General features: G+C 55.7%; 1 protein-coding gene across 1 annotated transcript; it reads right to left on the bottom strand.

Annotated features, from left to right (window-relative positions):
• Positions 1-2,914: 2,914 nt before the first annotated feature.
• LOC102095881 (DiGeorge syndrome critical region gene 6 like) lies at positions 2,915-12,092 on the bottom strand. The gene is made up of 5 exons (XM_065033981.1): positions 11,911-12,092; positions 11,649-11,809; positions 10,958-11,058; positions 6,056-6,196; positions 2,915-3,753 (listed from the first exon to the last, which is right to left on the bottom strand). Exons 1-5 carry the CDS (start codon positions 12,087-12,089, stop codon positions 3,670-3,672), a joined length of 666 nt encoding a protein of 221 aa, XP_064890053.1. The 5' UTR covers positions 12,090-12,092; the 3' UTR covers positions 2,915-3,669.
• Between the last annotated feature and the right edge of the window lie 9,438 nt (positions 12,093-21,530).

The following is a 21,530-nucleotide window of genomic DNA, read 5'->3' as shown; positions in this document are numbered from 1 at the left end:
CCCCATCTCCAAGTGAAATGCATTTATTTTCCGCAAGTGCCTCAGCTCTTCTTGAACCATCATAACCCTCCTGCTTCTCCAGCCCAAGCAGGCACCTGCTCCACCTGAACCTGCCTTCTACAGGCCTCATGTAACACTCCAGCTCTTCCCTCTCCATGTCACCTGTAGTTTTATCTCTACCCTGTACCCTCTCGGGAACCACATTTTCAGACAGAGGAGTCACTGAAAGGTGATCCACACCACTGCTGTCCACAGGGCGTTTTGCAGAGCCTGGTCCTGCTCCCCTGCACCCTCTGGGGATGAGGCGACCCATGTTAGGGTGCTGGTGCACCCGAGACCTCACAGCAGCAAAATGCTTTTCATTTTCTTCTCTGCTTCCTTCCTAATGTCCCATTTGATTTTTCAATGGCTTCTGAACACTAAAGCTGATGTTTCCGTGGACCCGTAATTCACAACCCCAAATGTCACTCGTGAGGGGGAATGGAGCCCACTGTGCAACCCTGAGGGCTCCCAGGTGCATAAATTCACCCTTATCAACATGAAGGGGGCCTCGCTATCCTCCTCATCAGCCCGAAGTCCAGAAGAAGGAAGCAGGAAACAAGACTTGTCCCTTTTTACACGCATCATTCTCCTTCCTCCAGCTACGGGGCTGGCACAGAGCTGAGCTCCCGCTGGTCACCTCGCACCGTGACGGCTATTGCCACGTTGCTTCTGGCACACGAGGAGATCTGGGCAGGAACTTACAGTCCAGCTCCATGGGTGGCTGAAGCCACCGGAGCTGCCACCAAAGGGGTTCCCAGCCGTGTGCTCCTGGGGCACCGGTCAGGAGCTGCACAGGTGGACGAAATCCAGAAACCCTTCATGGCGCATCCAGCTCCTTTGGACCAGCTGACATGGCAGTAACAAACTGCAGCAGCGTGGGGACAGCCAGTGCTGTGGGACAGCGCCACCCTCTAGTGACACAAAGGCACTTGCTTGGAAAAATATTGGTGTGTGCTGGTGTCGTATGGCCCAGCAGTGCTTGGCCGGGGCTGAGCCAGGCTTGGAATGGTGCCAACCGAACACCCTGCTCATGAGCTACCCCGGGTGCTCTGTTCTCCAGATAACCTTGTCCACCAATTAACCACGTCTGACCACCTGCTGCTCTCCGCCTCGCACAGAAAACCTCGCTGAAACACAACCTGAGCACAGGCATGGAAAATTCCAGCTTGGATCGGCTGCCTGGCAGGGCCGGGAGCTGCCGTTGTCATGGCAGTGCCGGAGCAGCCGCTGTGATCCCGGCACCGGCCGCCCCCAGAGAGCCGGCGGTGGAGCCGACAGGAGCAGTTGTCCCTGGCGGGGAGCTCCGGGCTCTGCTTTTTGCGGCACAGGACAGCGAATCGCAGCTGAACCCCCCGCAGCAGCCCCGACCCGCTGCCCCCGAGCTGCTCCAGCCGCACCACCAATGCCGGAGTGTTCGTGTCAGAGAAGGGGGGTCAGCACTACACTACCCCCAGCAGCCGGGTGTTCTCCTTTCCTGCAGTAGGACCCAACATTCATTCCCACCCTCCTCATCCCACCTCGGGAAGCAATTTCCTTGCTAATGGCTCTGCCTGCAGCCAGAGGGACACAGACGCCTTCGTCACCCGCTCTGCACGTGCGCTCCCCGGCTGGATGAAGGTGTCTCCAAGGGGAATGCTCCCCACTCTGCTCCTCCCCATTCCAGCAGGAGTGCTGGGCTCCCAGCTGACAGTCAAGTGGCAACACAACTCAAGGTGGTTCATGGGGATCCTGCAACAGCGCTGGTCCCACATCAACCCATGTTCCTGCTAGGGGTTTTAGTCCACAAGGTGGAAGCCCCAGAAGAGCAGAACCTCTTGTCTCCAGCTGCTGACTCACAGTTGCACGTTCGCATGGGGAGGAAACACCCACCCATGATGGAAATTGGAGGGGGTCTCAGCTCTGAATGTGGAAAAGCCCTGTTGGTCTCTGTAGATGGTGATCTCCAGTGTGTTTGGCTGCAGCAGCGGGCAACTCCTCCTCCACCACCACCACCTCTCCCTCCCAGCACCTCTGCGGGGTTTGTCCTTCAGCTGGTTCCCCAGCAGGCTCACTCCAGCTCCAGCGCTCCGCGTTCGTGTGAACGTCAGAGCTCCTGGTGCCTCGGGCAGCAGGACCGACCCATTTCTCAGCCTTAGTAATTAACAGCATGCTGAATCGTCTTCTGCTGGGAAGGGATTGCTGCAGCAGGAGCAGAAGATGTGGGCAAGAGGAGCTACTAACACTAAGGACACAAACCCCAAATACAAGCCTTGCTCTAGGAATGCAGAAAACCCATAAACCAGGTGCGTCCAACTTGTTTTCACCGGGGACCATATCAGCCTCGCGATTGCCTTCGAAGGGCTGAATGTAATTTTAGGATGTAACTACTACATTTATACAGTCCTAAAACATTCGGCCCTCTGAAGGCAACCGCAAGGCTGATGTGGCCCCAGTGAAAACGAGTTGGACACGCCTGCCTTAAACAGTGACCTAGGTGTAATCAAACCCTCCCAACACACAATGGCCCAAAGTGTCTGAGCCATCCCCACCAGCTTCCCCAACTTGAACTCCACCTGCAAGAACCGATCTGCTCACAGACCGTTCCTCGCAACACCCTGTTCCCAAGGCAGCCGCTGCCTGCACAGCACAGCTCCGGCACCCGAAACAATCTTCTACCGAACTTCCAGCAAGTGCCCCACTCCCTCTGTGCAGAGTCCCAGGATGCGACTCAGGCTCTTGGGGTCGTCACCTCGGCCTGGACAGGTCTCAGAAGCACTCCAAGTTCAACCCCCCCCAGCTTTAACCTGGTGCCCCCCAAACCCCTCACTCCTCAAGCAGGGATGGGACAAATGTCATCGCAACCCCTGACATTTAGAAAGCTGCAGCCACAAAAGGCAGGACAGAATGTTTTATTTCTCACCATTTGCAAACTGGTTTAAAGTAACAAAGCAAAAGCTCTCAAGCCTTTTCTGCTATCCAGGTTGGGTGGGAACACTGCAAACATCACAGTACAACGCTGGGCAGGGGCCTGAAATCCTCCTTTAATGAAGCTGACGCTAATATCTGCCTAGAGATCAACCTGGGAAGGGTGAGCCTGTTGAGGAGGCTGTTTCTGCCTCAACACACACAGAAGCATCTTCCTGTAGATGAACTTTGGACTTTTTTCCGCAGCGGCCACGGCGAGCGGCATCGATGGCGAGTTGGCATCACCGCCCTGTCTGACGTGGCAGCCGCTCGCCTCTCACTGCCCACCAGAGACACGCCGCTGCTCCTCCAGCGCAAGAGGAGGCGGCAGTTCGGAGATCACACTGCTCACCCGTTCGGCCTGATGCACCTCAGCACAGGGCTCACCCACACACGGTTCGCTCCCCGGCTCGTTAAACGGTGTCACCGAGGCTGCCGGTTGTACACGGTGATTAACACCCTCTGCTGTCTCATCTCAGCAAGACGTGCAGCGCACACCCTGCTCGAGAAGAGGCAGCCCCAGGCTCCCCTGCCCCGGGCTCTACGCTCATCTAAAGGCCTCAGCTACTTCTTGTACAGCCAGCAGCCTCCTCTTGGCACAACGTAAAGCAAGTGCGTTAACAGTCTGTTCCATAGGGGGAAGTCAGGAGAAAACTCTGGAAAGTAAACGGCAGATTCGCTCATTCAGGAAAAGGCATTCTCGTACTCGGATTCCTTCTGTTGTAACTTCCGAATCAGCTCCAGTAAATTCATCTGTAAAGTCAGCTCCTGCAAAGCAAGAGACATGTTTTTGCAAGAACACGATGCTGCAGGAAGCAGCAAGGACTGGTTTGCACCACCCACTCAACAGCTCCTCATCTTCAGGGAACAACAGAAAAAACAAGCAAACACAAAGCAAAACCTTCATCTTGTTCAAGCATTTCTATACAATACAGGACAGTAACACCTTAAGAGAGCTGCTGCAAACCGCAGCTGTGTCAGGAATCCTGGGGCTTTGCAGTCCCCTAAGGATTCAGATTATTTTTGATCACGGTTCAGCAATAAAAGGAGCGCGGGCCAGGCAGCTGTGCAGGTGTCCCCAGGAGCGGGGCAGCGCGTCCCAGCACGGCCACACACCAGCGGGGGCTCTCGGACGGCACAGCTCCAGCACAGGGGGCAGAGCCATCTCCCTGGGTGCTCTCCAGGGGGAGTCTAAGCCGTGCTGGGGCATCAGATTCTCTCTGGGGATTTAATTCCCCTGAAAAAACTCCCTTTTCCATGGCTGTAATCAACCAACATCAGCTGATGGTTTCCTCGCCATCTGCTTGTTCTTTAGTTACACGTAGCTCACAAACCATTTAGCGCAGAGACTACACAGCAGAGTAGCTGAACCACTGAACTCTATCCTGTGACTCAGGCTTGCAGACCTTGCCTTATGGAAACAAGAACTTACTTTTGTAAAAATGTATCAACTGCATAAGCAGGCGTTTTACAGGAGAAACTGGGAGGAAACACAGCAGCTGATGGGAAATGCTGGGAGAACAGATCACAGAATCCCAGAATGTCAGGGGTTGAAGGGCCCTGGAAAGCTCATCCAGTGCAATCCCCCCATGGAGCAGGAACACCCAGATGAGGTTACACAGGAAGGTGTCCAGGCGGGTTGGAATGTCTGCACAGAAGGAGACTCCACAACCCCCTGGGCAGCCTGGGCCAGGCTCTGCCACCCTCACCAGGAACAAGTTTCTTCTCAGATTTCAGTGGAACCTCCTGTGTTCCAGTTTGAACCCATTACCCCTTGTCCTGTCACTGGTTGTCACCAGAAGAGCCTGGCTCCATCCTCCTGACACTCCCCCTTTAGATATCTGTAAACATGAATGAGTCCCCCCTCAGTCTCCTCTTGTCCAGCTCCAGAGCCCCAGCTCCCTCAGCCTTTCCTCACACGGGAGATGCTCCACTCCCTTCAGCATCTTGGTGGCTGCGCTGGACTCTCTCCAGCAGTTCCCTGTCCTGCTGGAACTGAGGGGCCACAGCTGGACACAATATTCCAGGTGTGGTCTCCCCAGGGCAGAGCAGAGGGGCAGGAGAACCTCTCTGACCTACTGACCACCCCCTTCTAACCCACCCCAGATCCCAGCGGTGACTCCTTACACGATGGTGCTGTTCACAGGTAGAAGCCAAGCTCTGGTTTGCCAGCTATCATAAAGCCAAACATAAACGACAGCTGGCAAATGGGAACCCTGTTAGGAGTTATTAACTTACAAAAATAACATAAAAGGCAGGGGCAGGGGGGAGAGAAAGAGCTGCTTTTATTATACAGATGAGAAACAGCAGCACAGGAAAAATAAGAGGCTTGTTCAAGGCTACACAACAGGAATCGTGTGGGTTTTAGAAAATGCCTGTTTATCTCAGCTTAAGCAGTCTTTTCTCACTAGTAGGTTTTTTAGTGACATGAGATTTAATCAGCTCAAAACCCAGAGTTCAGAACAGCCCATTTCTGCATTCCTTGCAGACTCCTGTGGCATTACGAGACCTTGGGAGTCCCATTTTTTCATTCCTGCGGTGGCGTTAAGACAACAGAGAGAAACCCAGGCGACTGCTCGCGAGTTTTAAGAGCAGATGCGCGGGGGAAACCAAGAACAATTCTCTAATCACAGTCTGAGATCATCTTCAGCAAGTCACGTGCAAGAATTAACAGGATGCCTAACAAAAAGGCTTCTTGAAGGCAATTTGTACAGCTGAGCTAGGTACAAAAGCAATAAACCTACGCAGCCAATTATTTCTACACAATTCAGGCCCGTTCATGAGTCACAGGACTGCGGGCTGTTGGCACAAGTGTTTCTTCCCTCCACACTGGCAAAACCATTGCAGCAAGCTGGGGATGCTGCCCTGTCTAATGGGTTTCTGCTCTTTGTTATGAACGCAGTGCTGGGTCTGCCCCGCGCACGCTGCCCAGCAGCTGCGGAGGCAGAGGACGGGTCGTTCTGAGCCAGCGACTCGGAATTCACTAAGAGCAAGATTAAAAATCAAATAAAATAATAAAGACGTAAGACAGGAGCGCTGCCAGACCGCACGCTCCCTGCCCAGCCCTGACCTGCGGGTTGGTGGTGATGTAGAAGCCGGACACCCCAGCCTTCTCCAGGGTGCTCTGCTGGTCTATCACTTTTTGGTCCAGCTCCAAGACTATCTTCTCATCCATCATTCGCTGCTCTTCTCGGATTCGTTGCTCCACAGCCTGAGAAAGATAACAGTCGAGAGGAAAAAAAGTGAAGTATCTGACATCCTCCTGCCTTGTTCTCATCTCTAAGACTTTTACTGAAAGCGAACAGCAGCGCTGTCCCGAGGCACCGACGGGTCCTGGGGACAGCAGAGAGCTGCGCAGCCCCAGCTCCCACCTCCTCCTCTCGCCGAGTCGCACAGCAAAGCCACCGCACCAGAAAACACAGGGACATCACTGGGACCAGCCTGTTTGCTGTGGGTTTGGAGGCCAGGAAAGACCAAGAGCAACAAAAGAAGCCAGCAGAGCAGGAACCGCAAACCCCTCACAGCACCGCCGGGGCTGAAGAAAGACTTGGAGGAGTAAGAAAGAGCACTGAGGCTCATCAAGGTGCCACCTCAGATGCTCCCTGAGCCTCCACATTCCCTGGACATACAAGAGCTGGAGCTGCAAATCACTCCCAGATCCTGTTTATTCACTAAAGGAGCTGAACTCCTCAAGAACCCAACTTTGCAACTGGAAAGCCCATTTATTTTGCATTGACAACAGCAGGCTGATGCCTCGCTTGGTGCAGCAGGGTGCTGGCACTCTGGTTTTGGCAGACTGAGAACAATATCAAACAAGGACTTTGCAGAATAGCCTCAATCAGGAAAAGACAGCCCCTCCTGTCCTGCTGACTCCTGCCTAAACCTCAGCAGAGAAATCTCTGCATGGCCTCTGAAGGAGAAATGGAGCAGAGCGACCATGTGCTACATCAGAGGCGTTGGGTGCGCGCTGCAGGAGCTGCCAGGATCTGCTGGCTGCAGAAACCAGCACTGCTGGTCAGCTCTGGAGGAAAATCAACACCGCAGAAACTCTGCCAGAGAATCCCAGAATGTCAGGGGTTGGAAGGGACCTGGAAAGCTCATCCAGTGCAATCCCCCCATGGAGCAGGAACACCCAGATGAGGTTACACAGGAAGGTGTCCAGGCGGGTTGGAATGTCTGCACAGAAGGAGACTCCACAACCTCCCTGGGCAGCCTGGGCCAGGCTCTGCCACCCTCACCATGGAGAAGTTTCTTCTCAAATTTAAGTGGAACCTCCTGTGTTCCAGTTTGCACCCATTACCCCTTGTCCTGTCACTGGTTGTCACCAGAAGAGCCTGGCTCCATCCTCCTGACACTCCCCCTTTCCATATTGATCCCCATGAATGAGTCCCCCCTCAGTCTCCTCCTGTCCAGCTCCAGAGCCCCAGCTCCCTCAGCCTTTCCTCACACGGGAGATGCTCCACTCCCTTCAGCATCTTGGTGGCTGCGCTGGACTCTCTCCAGCAGTTCCCTGTCCTGCTGGAACTGAGGGGCCACAGCTGGACACAATATTCCAGGTGTGGTCTCCCCAGGGCAGAGCAGAGGGGCAGGAGAACCTCTCTGACCTACTGACCACCCCCTTCTAACCCACCCCAGGTACCATTGGCTTCCTGGCCACAAGGGCCCAGTGCTGGCTCATGGTCACCCTGCTGTCCCCAGGACCCCCAGGTCCCTTTCCCCTACACTGCTTTCTAATAGGCCATTCCTCAACTTACACTGGAACCTGGGGTTGTTCCTGCCCAAATTCAAGACTCTACACTTGCCCTTGTTCTATTTCATTAAGTTTCTTCCTGCCCAGCTCTCCAGCCTGTCCAGGTCTCTGATGGCAGCACAGCTTCCAGTGTCACCACTCCTCCCAGCTCGGTGGCAGAGAGCAGGAGAGTTGCAGGGACTGAGGACAGCTCAGCTCAGATATAAAGCCGTGTTTGTGCAGAGCTGAAACAATACAGCTTTCCTGGGCTGTACTGAGCTTCTTTCAAAAGGGAAAGCCAGGAAGCATCAAATCCCATCTAAAACATAGGAAGGTGACTTCTCTTGCAAGAAATAAATGGCACAAGTTTCAACATTTTACTTGCGCAACGCTGCCCCTTCATTGCACAGGCAGGTGTTCAGCTGGGGGTTTGTGACCCCACCGCACGGGAAGGGAGAAGCCACCAAGTCTGGGATGCAGCCGGTGGTTTAAGAGACCTGGGCAGATCCCCCTGATGGGGAGTGGAAAGACTAAGGGGACACCCAGAATTTGGGTGAGAGGGATGTTGGTCCTGAACAGCCTGTAGAGGAGTGCAGGTTTGTCCCCTGGACGTCACCAGGGGCTGTCTGCAGAAGGCTAGAGCTAACAAAGAGCAATTGTTACTTACATGGAGCAGGAGCTGCCTCATGTAACCGTTCTTGGTCAATTAGTGTCTTACATTTTTAATTATGTCCGTAGGTCTGGGAAAGCTTCGCAGAACTACACACTGTTAAGGAGGATGCAGGACTGTGATCCACCAAAAGATCCCCATATACCAGCTGCTCTACAGAAAACACCTGGGGCAGGACTTTACTAGAATAAATGTAGAGAAATTCAGGACAACTTGACCCTCAATAAAAGGCAACGCAGAGGGGCTAAGTGCCTCCTTCACTACGGGATGCTAGTGAACGTAAGAAAGCTCCATCCTTCAGCATCCTTCAGTTTAGAGGTTCACACTCCGTGTGGAAGATGTGAGGGATTCAAACACCTCATTCCCCAAAGACCTTCCTTCCTTTCTCCCAGCTACCTTGGGGAGACACCACCCACCATCTCCTCCAGCTGCTGTGCTGGAGATTAAAGTGTCTACACACTGTTTAGGGTCAGCACCTGATTCTGGGCTACAGAAAAGTGCCAATATCTTGGAGAAAAGTAAGGCTTAAACACAAGCTTTTGCTTCAGCTCCGGTGACTGGTGACACTGTATGACAGGCAAAGCTTTTTTAAATGCTGTGGGTTCCATTAGGAACATCTCAAAACTCGGTCTTGTACAACCCTGCTGGGAGCCCCATCCCAACCCATCTCCTGGGAGCTGGGCTTCCAAACCTTTAACCACAGAGGGCAGCTCCTTTAGACACATACCGAATGCTACCACGATGATCGCTCTGGTCCCGAAATGCTCTACAGCACAAATATCAGAACATAAAAAGACTAAGAAATAGTCCTAGTAACACCTGGCAGAAGAAAAAAAGAAGGGCTGGGGAAGGAAGTAGGAAGAAGTTGCACACCATGTAAGACAAGGAGAAATGACACATGTGGTCTGCTTAATGAGCGAATACAATATTGGAAATGCTTTAAAAAAGGCAGTATGGCTTATTACTTGCTGCAAGCCTAAGTTACTTCGACAGAAGCAAGAGGGATGGCTGACGGAGGTCCAGCCTGGCTTCAGTCACCTCGACAGGAAACAAAGGGACTCAGAAACACCAACGATCCGACAGCAAGCGCTGATGTGGTGCTTGTCACAGGTGGAGGTCAGGAAACAGCTGTATTTGAACAGTTACCTGTTTGCCTCACCTGGAGCAAAGCACCTTCCCCTCTACATTTAAACGCCACCGATTATGACAACTAGCTACCTGCAATTTCCTTCACCTTGTAAAAGTCTCTTTCTCTCATCACTAATATATAGATAAGCCCTTTGGGACTAAAGAGGCCGCTCATGCTCAAGTTTCTCCAAACGTCTTGCAATGCTTGAAGGATCTATTTCCATGCTTAAGTATCGCAAGGTAGTTCCTGGTTATCAGTGCTACAAAGTAAAACGTCATTTCTTTGAGTATTCTCTGCTTTCTACTTGTTATGTCGTAAAGGCAGATTTCACACACCTTCTATCAACTCGCTCTCTATCTGTACACAGGGTTCAGTTCCTCTTATAACAAAGACCCATTAAGCATGGTGGGGAGCATCGCTCCATGGGAGCGGGCTCCTGAACGCCCATGGTTCCCAGATGGAGCCTGGGGTGCAGCTGCCCCAGCTGGTGAGAGCCTGGGCTGCCCAGTCTTGGGGGACAAAAGGCAGAGCAAGAGGAGCGGAGCCCCGACTCTGGGTGGGTGTCGTGGTTTAACCCGGGCTGGCGATACAACCACACAGCCGCTCACTGACCCCTTCCCATCCACTCCCAACAGGGGAGAGAACCGAAAGGGAAGGGAGAGACTTGGATTTAGATAACACAGTTTAATAAAATAGCAAAATACACTACTAGTAAAAATATATATAAAATAGAAGTAAAAGATACTCAAGGCAATTCCTCATGCACTCTGCCACAACTGAGCAGCCAGTCCCAGTAAGCAGCAGCAGGTCCCGAACAGAGAAAATAAAAACAAAAAGGCAGAAAGGCTCAGAGGCCTCTGCAAAACAGCAAAAGGTCGAACTAAATGTCCTGAGCCAAACTGCCCCAGCTCCAGCAAAAAGGGCTAAGAAAGAATGATCAGGAGAAAAAATGCCCAAGAGTGAGAACACCCCAGAGACCAGAAGCTCCCCAGTCTCCTTAAAAATGCAGCATGACGCCAATGGGCTGGAACGCTCTCATTGCTCACTCTGGGTGTCAGTCCAGCTGTCCGTCCAGCTGTCCACCCATCTCCCTCGATACCTCACACCTGTGGGCAGAGCTCAGAGTGTCCTTGGCTCTCAGACCAGAGCAATTAAAAACATTAACTCTGTGCTGGGCTGTTCTCTCTTGTTCTCAAACTATATCTAAATAATGACCGTGCTAGCTATGGAAAAGAAAGGTTTCTAACTGCATGAGGAATATTAACCCATTTTCAGTCAAACCAGCACAGTGGGGAACCTCAGGCTGTGCTGGGAACACCAGACGGGACGGCTGGTGGCTCCCGAGGCTGCGGGGCAACGATGAGTCAAACCCTCTGGATGCTGCGATGCAGGAAGGGTCCTGCTCACCTGGGAGCCCCCCAGGGAAGGGACACGAGCCCCGTACCTCCATCTCGCGCTGCTGGGCGGCGCGGAGCAGCGGCAGGTTGTGCGGCCGGCAGCACTGCTGGGCCTCCTTGTGCCGGTGGAACAGCTCCTGCTTCAGCCCTGCGGAACCACGACGGGTCAGGGAACCGGCCACGTGTGACCCCCAGTGTCCCCACCACCTCCTCGCAGTGCCCCAGGCCAGACCCCAGTGTTCCCACACCCCCCGTGCACCCACTGCCTGCACCCCCAGCCTCTCCCCTGTGCCCCCACTGTCACCCCTGGGTGCCCCAGCCCTGCCTCCTGTCCGCAGTGTCCCCATCCCCTCCCCGCAGAGCCCTCACTGCCTGCCACCCACCCAGTGCCCCAGGACTGCCACCCAGTGCCCCCCCCCCAATCCAATACCTCCCCACTGGCTCCCCCTCAGTGTCCCCGGCCTGTCCCCTCTATGACACCCCACCCAAGTGCCCCGGGATTGCCCCTCGGTGCCCCCCACCTCCCCCAGTGCTCCCCCCGCTCCCGACCTCTCCCCAGTGCCCCTCGTGTCTCGGCCCCGCTCCCACTCGGCGCCCCCCTCCCATTGTGCACCCCCAGCTCCCCGGTGCCCACCCCCAGCGCCCCCTACCGCCTCTCCCCGGCACCTCGGCCCTGCCCTGCCCCCCCCGGCTCTCCTCGGCTCCCGCCCCGCCCGGTGCCCCCGGCGCCCCCCGCACCGCGGTGCTCGCTGTGCAGCTGCAGGCGCTGGCTGTAGAGGTTCTTCTCGGTGAGGTGCTGGATCTCCAGCAGGCCCTGCACGATCTCGAACACGGTCCCGTCCAGCAGCGCCAGTGCCAGGTCGCTCAGCGTCGTGTAGGAGAGACGCTGCTGGCAGGAGCTGCCGCCGCGGACACAGCACCGAGTCAGCGCCCGCCCGCCGCCGCCGCCGCCGCCGCCGCCACCGCCTCCCCGCCCCGGGCCCCGCCGCCTTCCGCTCACCTGGGCAGCGCCTTCACCAGCGTCTGCAGCTCCGACAGCAGCCGGTAGTGCCGCTCCTGCTGCCGGGACAACTGCTCGGCCGCCGCCACCTCGTACCCGTACTCGTAGCCCCCCGCCCCGCCGCCGAACCGCTCCATGGCGCCGCGAAGCGCGCCCCCTCCCCGCCGCGCCGCGCGCATGCGCGCTCCCGCCCACCCAGCGCCCCGCCCCTCCATACCGCCCCGCCCCTGAGCACGCCCTCTTCACAGCCCCGCCCACGGCCCCGCCCGTTTCCCCGCCCGTCCCGCCGAGCATCCTCCGCACGAGCCGCTCCCGGTTCGGCAGCGGGGCCGGAGCAGCGGCCGCCGCTCCTGCCGCTCCCCGGGCTCCGTGTGCGCGGCGGTGCCTCGATGGCTCGGGGCGCCGGGGGAGCGGGGCCGCGCACACGGGGCACGGGCGGGAGGGTTTTCCTGGAGGTTTCTCTTCAGCCCATCCCGTGGGATGCGCGGGGAACATCTGCGGGCTGTCCGTCTGCTCGGGCTTGAAAACAGCTTAAAATATTTTCGTTTTATTAAAAGCGATTCAGATGGAGTTTGGCAGCTTTTGAGTTACTGCACAAGGTGACTTTGTCACGGCTGGAAATGCGGTTGCCCCCCGTGTCGGGGAATTTCACTCTCAGGGCTCCATGGTTTCAAGTCAGCCCATGAGCTGGGGATTGTTCCCTACAGACGCTGCACCACAGCAAAGCTGGGCAGCACCTGTGGGTTCACTGGGGAGCCCTGAGAAGGGCGAGACCACTCGGCTGCAGGATCCTCTCTAATCCCTTAAAACACACAGAGTTTATTAAGTGCCTTTAAACTTCAAACACACCACTGGGATGGCAAAGGTTTCTTTTCATGGGCGCTGGGGTGCAGGTAATGAGATCAATGTTTAGCGCAGGCTGAGTTGCAAATTCATTTCATTCACCGGCACGCACGAAAAGGGGCTCAGCTTGAATTTTCAGAACAAAAGATCCACTGAGATGTATTAAAAATGCATAAAAAGTAGCAGTTTCAATATGACTTCAAAGCTTACAAAAGCTGTGTTGCCTGCTCGAGGGGAGTAGAAATGTGAGTGCCACGAGGATGGAGCCAGGCTCTTCTCGGTGGCCAACAATGATAGGACAGGAGGTAAAGGGATCAAGCTGGAACACAAGAGGTTCCGCTTAAATTTGAGAAAAAACTTCTTCTCAGTGAGGGTGGCAGAGCCTGGCCCAGGCTGCCCAGGGAGGTTGTGGAGTCTCCTTCTCTGGAGACATTCAAACCCGCCTGGACATGTTCCTGTGCCACCTCACCTGGGCGTTCCTGCTCCAGCAGGGGGATTGGACTGGATGATCTTTTGAGGTCCCTTCCAATCCCAAACATACTGTGATACTGTGATACTGTGAAATGTCCATGTTAGAGAAGAACACAGAGCATCCCCAGCAAAACGGGGCAGCCCTAAAATCTCCCTGAATTTTGCTCCTTTGTTTTTTCCCCCCCTGTTGGTGGGGAAATTTCAGATTTCCATCCCAGGATCCCCAGATCCCATGTCCTGGAGAGGCTTTGGGCGGGCTGACTGCAGACCCCTCTGCCTACGGGCTACTTATACCTCATGTGGTTAACCCTGCCGTGTCCGTCTGTCCTGCCCATCTCCTGCCTGCTCTTTCCCCAGCATGGCAGCAATGTCCCCATGCAATTCTCTCCCCATATTTTGAACAGACACCACCCCAAGCCCACCCTTGGGAACCACCAGAGGTTTTGCTGTGTTGGAGCTGCCCGAGGCAGAGCTGTGGCGCAGAGCCGGGGGGGCTGCACCGTGTTGAGCTGCTCAGGAAGGGAAAACAGAGTCTTTAATGAAAAGCTATTGGTTGTGCTGCTCAGTGTTGGCTGGAGTGGTGTGAAAGACCAGGACAGGAGCATCGCTGACACTTTGTCATCCTCTGCCATTAAGCTTTTGCTAAATGTCCTTTCCTGGTGTCAACTGAACCCAGGGTTTGCTGTCACAGGGTTTTGCTGTCTGGGGGTGTTCCCCCGTCAATGTAACCCAAAATCCCTGCAGCAGCCATGGATGCTTGGGGATGGAGGGGCCAAGACTGCACTGGCAAACTGCCTGTCCCCAGCACGACTGCCTGCACTAGTGAGGACCTAAATGCAGCCCTTGCCTTGTCCCCATCCAAAAGTTGCATCCCACCATTATGCCACGGAGCAGACCCTGCCTTAATCTTGCCACCTTCACCACCTCGTCGGGGCTTCTGTTCTGTTCGCAAGGCTGATTCAATGGGGAGCTGAAGCTCAGTGGTGTCTGGGCATGGGGAGAGTTGTCTTAACCCCAGACTCTGAGCAGCAAGGTCTTGACCTTGACCCTGGTCAGCACCAGACTGGTGGGGAGAGAACATGCATGAGGCTGAGAGGGCCAGCAGAGCCATGAGAGCCGTGCCCAGCAGCCACGGGGAGCCTGTGCACCCCTGTACTCAGAAAAGGGGGCAGCTGGGGAGTGGGGGGCTCAGCCCGGGGAAGGATGGAGCACATCTTCTGGGACAAGCTCCAGCGGTGCCAGCAAAGGAGCAAGGCACGATCCGGTGCCTTTGCACCTCTAGCGAAGGCATCACGGCTGAGCCGGTGGAGGGAAGGGGGGACCCCGGGGCCTCCACTCTGCCACGGACATTCCTCTCCCTTCCTTTGTGCTGCAGGAAATTTGTGCTTCCTCCTTCCCAGCGCTGCTCCCTGCTCAATCGCTACCAGATGTGGGTCCCATGTGCTTCTCATTAGCCCGGCAGGCTCCGGGCACTGCTGTCTGCAGTCTGGGGCCGGCACAGGCTGGGCTTTTGAGGACCTGGAGCAGATGTCTGAGCCGGTGTGCATGCCACCAGGTAGCTGACCCTGGTTTGCGTAGGGCTCGTGCTGCCTTTGTGTTGGGCCGGGATGCGGTGGGATGGCAGCGGTGATTTGGGGTGAGCTCGCTGTGCTGGATGAGCTGGGGGACAGGGGCTCTGCTGGGACATGCACAAGTGCCATGAGGACAGAGGGACAAGGGGCACGTCGGTGCTTTGAGTTGAGGGAAGAAACTCAGTGAGCTGAGAGCAGCTGAATCTCCCCTTGGGAACAATGCGCAGCCCCAGGCTGGGCCTGGGAGTGTGGGAGAGGCGGGTGGGTGGCACCAGGGCTGGAGAGCACAGGTGACCCCAGCATGTCCCAGGCTCCATATGCCCCAGGTGTCCCAGGCAGGGAGCACATCATGATCCCTTAGGATGTGCATGAAGCTCCTGGGGTGTGGGGTCAAGTTGGAGTGGGAGGTACCCGACCCAGCAGCGGTGCCACAAGCAGCTCAGGTGGTACGGCATGGGAGGAGAAATCATGGGCCCTTCCCGTGCTCCCCAGCACCTGCTGGCACCCAGGAGAAGATCACAGTGGCTGGACCCAGGGGTTTGAGAGCAACAGCCCCACGATTGGCTTGTGATGTCCAGGAAGAGCCTTAACCTGGCCTGGAGGGAGCGATGCGGGGACAAAAGGAGCGAGAAAGCTCCTCCTGTCCTTCCCCACCCTGCCACCCCCACCACAGAGCTCACACAGGCGAGAGGGTCTGGGGAAGAGCCCAATGGGACTTGCAGGTGGTCTCACTACATGGTCCTGCTTCGGCTGCCGCTGGCCCACGTGTGCGGGGTGATGCGTCCCGCCGGGCACGATGAGGCCACATTCAGGTGCTCACGATGAGGGACTCTGCAATGGGGGGGAGGGATGCTCCTTGCCTTGGCACAGAGGGAGCCAGGGGCTGATCCTGGCCCACTGCTTCTTTCTCGAGCCCCTAAACCAACCACGGGGATTTCCTCACACTTTTGGTGGAGGGTTGAATGGTGAGAAGCAGGGGTACAAGCACATGTCATGGGATGGAGTCCCTGCCCCAGCATGGGACATGCAAGGACATCCAGAAGGGCAAAGGGACTCTGTTTCCCACTGAAGCCGCTCTCCTCTCCCCCAGGTAAAGTGTCCCCTGTGGGGCTCAGGCTTCCTGCACTCACCTGCAGGAAAAACATCTCCCAGCATGGAAAGATTTCTAAAGGCTTCCCACTTAAGGAAGTGATGCCTTGGTGTTGCTCTCTCCCAAAGACCATGTTTCCACGCTCAGAAGTGCTGGAAACCAGCATTTTTATGGCCTTACTGGACCCCACATTATGCAGAGACAGCAGCAGGAGTGGGGTGCCCACATGTGTGGAGCAGGACAGCTCATTTCTGCAGCTGGAGCACACCGTGATTAGGAATCATCCCCCAGAGAAACCCATCTGCAGGAGAGAGCTGCCCAAGGCTGGTGTCCCCGGGGAGAGCTGCCACATCACCACAGCTCTGAGCCACCGCCCCGGAGCTGGGAGCTGCTCAGCCTTTGTGAACGCGGTTCCACTGGGCGTCCAGCGTCACCAAAAGATGCCGATGCGCTGCAGCTGTTGCACCAGATGTAGCTTTACTGTTTTTACTGTGGGGTGGGGGACAAGCAGCATCATCTGGGGCTTGGGCTGGGAGCTGGTGAGCATCCCACAAGCAGCTCTGTTCCCCGTGGCGCTGCTGGGCACATGCCTTCGACACCTATCCCCAGCCTCCCTTCCTGTTCTGGGCCACTTTAGACTTGTGTCTGACCTCAGCCTCACGCACACTCCTCACCTGGACAAGGAGAGCTTGTGGCAGGGAATGCCAGAGCCTCGGGGCCTCAGGCTCACCGGATTTATTCCAATTTAAACACTGTGGAGTAAATGTGTTTCCCCCACTCTGGCCTCTGGAGCTGAATATCTGAATGGGAGTTTCACCCCTGAGCTGCAGCTAAAATGAGATCTGGGTGGAGGTGTTTGCTGGCTCTCGGTGGTGCCGAGTGAAACCTCTGTGCTCCCTGATCGGCGGCTCATGCAGTGGGCAGAGCGAGGGCTATTGAGCTGGAAAAGCTGGGTTTGACCTGCTGGGATGAACATGTCTGGTCAGAAATATGTTGCAAAACATGGCCAGGCTTTTGTTATCTGGGTGGGGCATTCATGGGGGCTCGAAAGAGACACTGCATATGTGCGTACTGGCTGCACAGGAAGAGAGGCTCCTTCACCAGGAGGAGATGCAGACGCTCAGCCAAGGCAAAGTCGTGTTACGGTTCAGCAGCCCAGGAGCTCCTTGTGTCTCCATTCCCTGCAGAGCAGAGTGGTTATCAGAACATCTGTGTGACACAGGGCAACGGGTCTAGACCACCCTGTGGACAGCGTGGTCCTGCCTGGGGAGCATGGGCTCGCTCGTGGCAAGGGACGGGAGCTGCTGGGGGTGCTCCCGCCGGCTGGCACGGGTGCTCTGGGATCACTGCATGGCGCTTTGTCCTGGGAGAGAGGGGGTGAGAGTCAGAAGTGTGAGGGCTTGGCTGGGAGCTCTGTGCAGGGGCCAGGGGCTGCGAAGGCTGGAAGGGCTGCAAGTGGCAAAAGCGGCAGCAGGATGTAAGGGATGCAGCGAGCTGCAAAGGATGCAAGGGATGCAAGAGTTGCAGTGGATTGCAAGTGATGCAAAGGATGTGGACTGCAAGGGATGCAGCAGACTCTGCAGCCAGCTCCTTCCATCCCTTGGCCCAGGGCTGCCCATTTCCCAGCTGTGCCCAGCTGTTTCAGCAGCCTGGCTTCTGTGGAGGGGCGGGGACCCAGACATGGGGGTCCTGTCTTCTGGGCTAAGGGTGCTCCAGGGGCTCCATCTCGCCATGCCCCTGCAGTCGCCATGATAGCAGGGAACAGCTTCAGGCCATGCTCCCTTCCCCTCAGGATATTTTTAGGGTCTTCAAACATCCCAGAGGGACCAGACCACATCCCGCCAAGGTGGCTGCTGCTCCTCACCTGCAGACAAGGCGCCGGTTCAGCCCCGCGCCCCCACCTGCCGCCCCTGCATCCCGTGCAGCTCCGCGGGGGGAGCCCAGCCAGCCCCCAGCAGCAGCCGCGGCCGATCATGTGGCTCCTAATGAAATCCAGACGCTGGCAGAGCGATGACATCGCGCCGTGATTTGTGCTCCCACACAGACTAAACACGGCCGGGCGCATTACAGCGTGTGGCCGGGCCAGCACAGGCGTGGGGATAAATCAGGTAGTGGCACTGCGGATGCCCCTGCCTTTCTTCTGCCTGATTATTCTGCTCAAAAGCTTGTGCTTTCTGTAATGCAACAATAGGGTTTTTTCCAAGATGGTGCCAAACAGAGCTTCTGGAGGCTGGAATAAAGGCTCAGGCTCTTGGATCTGCTCAGATATGGCTCCATGTGCTAGAAATGCATTTGCAACCCAAGGCGCTGCAGCTACTGAGCTATTCTCTGCAGTTCCTTGCAGCCAGGGAGGCCCTGGTGCCCTGGATCACGTGCAAACGCTTCCACTACTGCACTGGGTGAGGGAGAGTCTTGAAATGGAGCCAAAGTGGGTTTGCTTGGCCTGCTGCCCAGGGAGGTGTTGTACACACGTTCAACACCTGCCGAGTTGGGGGCTCCAGCTGCAGCCCCCACAGTGGCCTGGGGCTGCTCGGGCTGCATCACTGTCTCCCCAAATGGCACATTCACCTGCATCCCTTCCTTCGGTCTGAAGGGTCAGGGACCGTGGAGGGTCCCCCGGAGACTCCAACGTGAAGTGTTGCAGCAGAGGACAGGGCACAGGAGCATCCCTGTGGCCATTTGCCCAGCCCTGAGTGCCCATCAGTGGGGACAAAATTGGTTTATGGAGATGCCAAGTCCTGTTCACAGAGCCCAGAGCTGTTGCTGGGCTCAGGGTCTGCAGGGAGGGACACGTGTATATATGTACACATATATATGCATCTATTTGTATGTACAAAAAATAAATAGAAGCATATAAAAATATAAGTAGATATCTAAAATATATAAGCGTAGATATCTATACTTGTACGCTTTTAAGTATATATAGTATGTACTCCAGGACTATATACGAGAGTACTTGTGCATATATATAAAAACATACATATATAAATTTGCTCTTGGAGTATATAGGAGTGTATACCTATGTGTGTGTGTATATAAATATAAAAATTTATACTCCTGGAGTGTATATTTGTATTGATGTCCTGTGTCTCATGGCATTTTGGGCACAGGGAAAGGCTGCACAGACAAAACTGCCCCCAGCAGCCCCCCATGGGGGAAAAGGCTGTGAACAAACCAGCCAAAGGCTCCGTCAACCCAGGGTTTGCTGCAGATGCTGGTTCCAGGTATCCATGCTGCTACAGGGCTGGTGGCAGAAGGTCCTGGAGCCGCAGTCAGTGCTGGAGGGGACCCCGGCTCCCCGAGGGACCGCAGCACCGTGCTGGTGGCACCGCTGGCTCCTGCGTGCCCAGGGCTGGCAGCAGCTGAGCTGGGGGACACGCAAGCAGGAGGTGATGGCCGGCAAAAAGGCTGCTCCGTCCTCTGGCGACATTGGTGAGGTCACCGATGGCTGTGGTGAGGAATGTGAATGGATTTTGGTGGCACTGAGGTGGCTGCTCCTCTCTGGGCCCAGTCCACAGGTGATCTGCTCAGCCTGGCCACAGGGAGCCCTGTGCCAGCTGGATGATGTCTGTGTGGAGATGTCACTGACATGGACAGGGGACATTCCAGTGCCCCCAGCCTGGCCATCCTGGATCCAAACATACCCAGGAAAGGCAGCCAGGGACCATTACATCCACTTTTGAGGGTAAAGGAGGAATTTCCCCATGGATAGCATGTATCCACACAAAGCCCCTACGTTGTATGTAGGCTGAATATACATTTATACTCCTCTCAGCTTACCCTGGCTCATGCTGTAGTGCTGGTGGAGCTGGTGGATGTCCCCAAGCCCCTCACAATCCCTCCTCCAGCACAGAATAGCCCTGGTACCACCGTCCCCCCTCCCAGTGAGCGTGGAGAGAGAAATTCCCTGTACGATTTCAGGACCCCGTTGTCTCATGCGTGTTTCGTTCTCATTGGAGTTTCCCTTCCGAGTTTATTTTTGGTAGGGCCCGAAATAGGAAATGGATTGCTGGCAATGAGATCGCTTTTATTGCCGCTTGCCGGCCAAGCCAAAACAAATACGTCATTGTCCAACCCAGTGGTTCCTTCTTCAGTTTGGGAAATTGGAATGAACTGGGAGGAAGACCAGTGTTACGGTGTTGACGGAAAAGAAAAGGGGCCCCAAGTGCCTTTGTGCTCCTCTGCTTCTCCTGGACAATGTCCTGGTGGAAAGGAGGGATGGTGGCCACTGGGCAGGTCCTGCTCCACCACAGCATCTCCTGCCAGCCCCATCCACTGCTTCTCCTTGCTCATGGGAGGCCGTGCAATGTGCTTAATCAACCCATCACATTGTCAGCAAAAACCTCTGACCTGTCTGTTGGGGATGGTGACTTTTTGGAAGGTGGCTTCTCACGGTGGCTTCAGAAGAAAGTGGCTTCTGCTCCATCCCGGGTGAGCAGAAGACCTGGGTTTGGTTGGCATTACGCTTCCTCCTGTGACTGGGTTCAGCTGTTTTTCCTTTGAGGTCAAAGGTTTCTGCGTGCCCAAGAGACTGGTGGAAAGTGGCTAAGAAAAGCAGGTGTATTTACGTTATGTATGATCTTTCTGATGGAACTCAGAGGTGCAGAGAAATTGTTTTATGGTTTTCAGCCTCTGCTGCTTTGTGGACACTTAAACAAAGTTGGTGTCTATCACAAGGTGCCATCAGTCAGAGATACCAAAATGTGGTGGCGGTAGGAAAGCCCGCAGGCCACGGCAGGATGTTTAGAAAAGAGATCCATGGACACACTATGTAGAGAATTCAGCCCTCAGTGATGCTGAGGTGTGGCAATGCCTCATCCATTGTGATGGTGATGGCCCGTGGCATCACAGGACTTTTCTTGAAGAAGCACCTGACCCATCTGAGCTGGAAGGACTCTGGTGAAAAGAACCTGGAGGCTACAATGGACCTCAGGTTGAACATCAGCTTGTGGTTGCTCTTCTCCAGAGAAAGGCAAAGCCCATAGTGGGGGATACTGGGAAGGAAGCTGCTGCTTCTTCACCCAGTGGAGGGGCCTCCCAGTTCAACCGGGATGTGAAAAAACTGGAGAGGCCTGGGGGAGGGATACCAACATGGTCATGGAGCTGGAGGACATTGCGCCAGGAGAGGTGGGGGAGGCTGGGCTGGGTTAGCCTGGCCATGAGGAGGTGAAGGGGGACCGAGAGCAGCCGACCGCTGCAATGGTGGAGTCAAATCCTTCTTGATGGTGCTGGATGATGCAATGGGGGACAACAGCCACTGACCCGCTTGGGAGGTTCAGGTTTGACCCCTAAGAAAATTCTCCTCCAGGAAAGCGGCGCAGCCTGGGACAGTCACTGGGAGCTGGGGACGTCCATTCTTACATGTTCTCAAGGCTCAGCCAGACAACGACACAGCTGTCCTGACATGACGTACGGCTGCCTGGTTGGACTGGAGCCTCATGCCAGGACGTGTGTCTGTCTGTGACGCAGGGTGTTGTCTTTCCCTGGAGGCTGCTCGCTTGCAGGCTCAGCTCTGGCTTGCTGGGGCTGTGGTGGGAGCCTGTGGATGGGCTCAGGCCTGGGTGAAGCTCTGCTGTCTCAGGACAGCCTGGGCGCTGGGGCGAGCTCGTGGTGCCCAACGTCCCTGTGGCACCTGCCCCAGCTCT

Source organism: Columba livia, chromosome 17, assembly GCF_036013475.1.
Source record: "Columba livia isolate bColLiv1 breed racing homer chromosome 17, bColLiv1.pat.W.v2, whole genome shotgun sequence".
In the NCBI taxonomy this organism is placed as follows: Eukaryota; Metazoa; Chordata; class Aves; order Columbiformes; family Columbidae; genus Columba; species Columba livia.
This window is presented reverse-complemented; position numbering and strand designations above follow the sequence as displayed.

Excerpts from the sequence above, each read along its gene's own strand:
- LOC102095881 (XM_065033981.1), bottom strand. The coding sequence starts at position 12,089 with ATGCGCGCGGCGCGGCGGGGAGGGGGCGCGCTTCGCGGCGCCATGGAG. Across the intron at positions 11,810-11,910 it reads CTGGTGAAGGCGCTGCCCAG|CTCCTGCCAGCAGCGTCTCT; the intron begins GTGAGCGGAAGG and ends CCGCGGCGGCAG. Across the intron at positions 3,754-6,055 it reads ACATCACCACCAACCCGCAG|GAGCTGACTTTACAGATGAA; the intron begins GTCAGGGCTGGG and ends CTTGCTTTGCAG.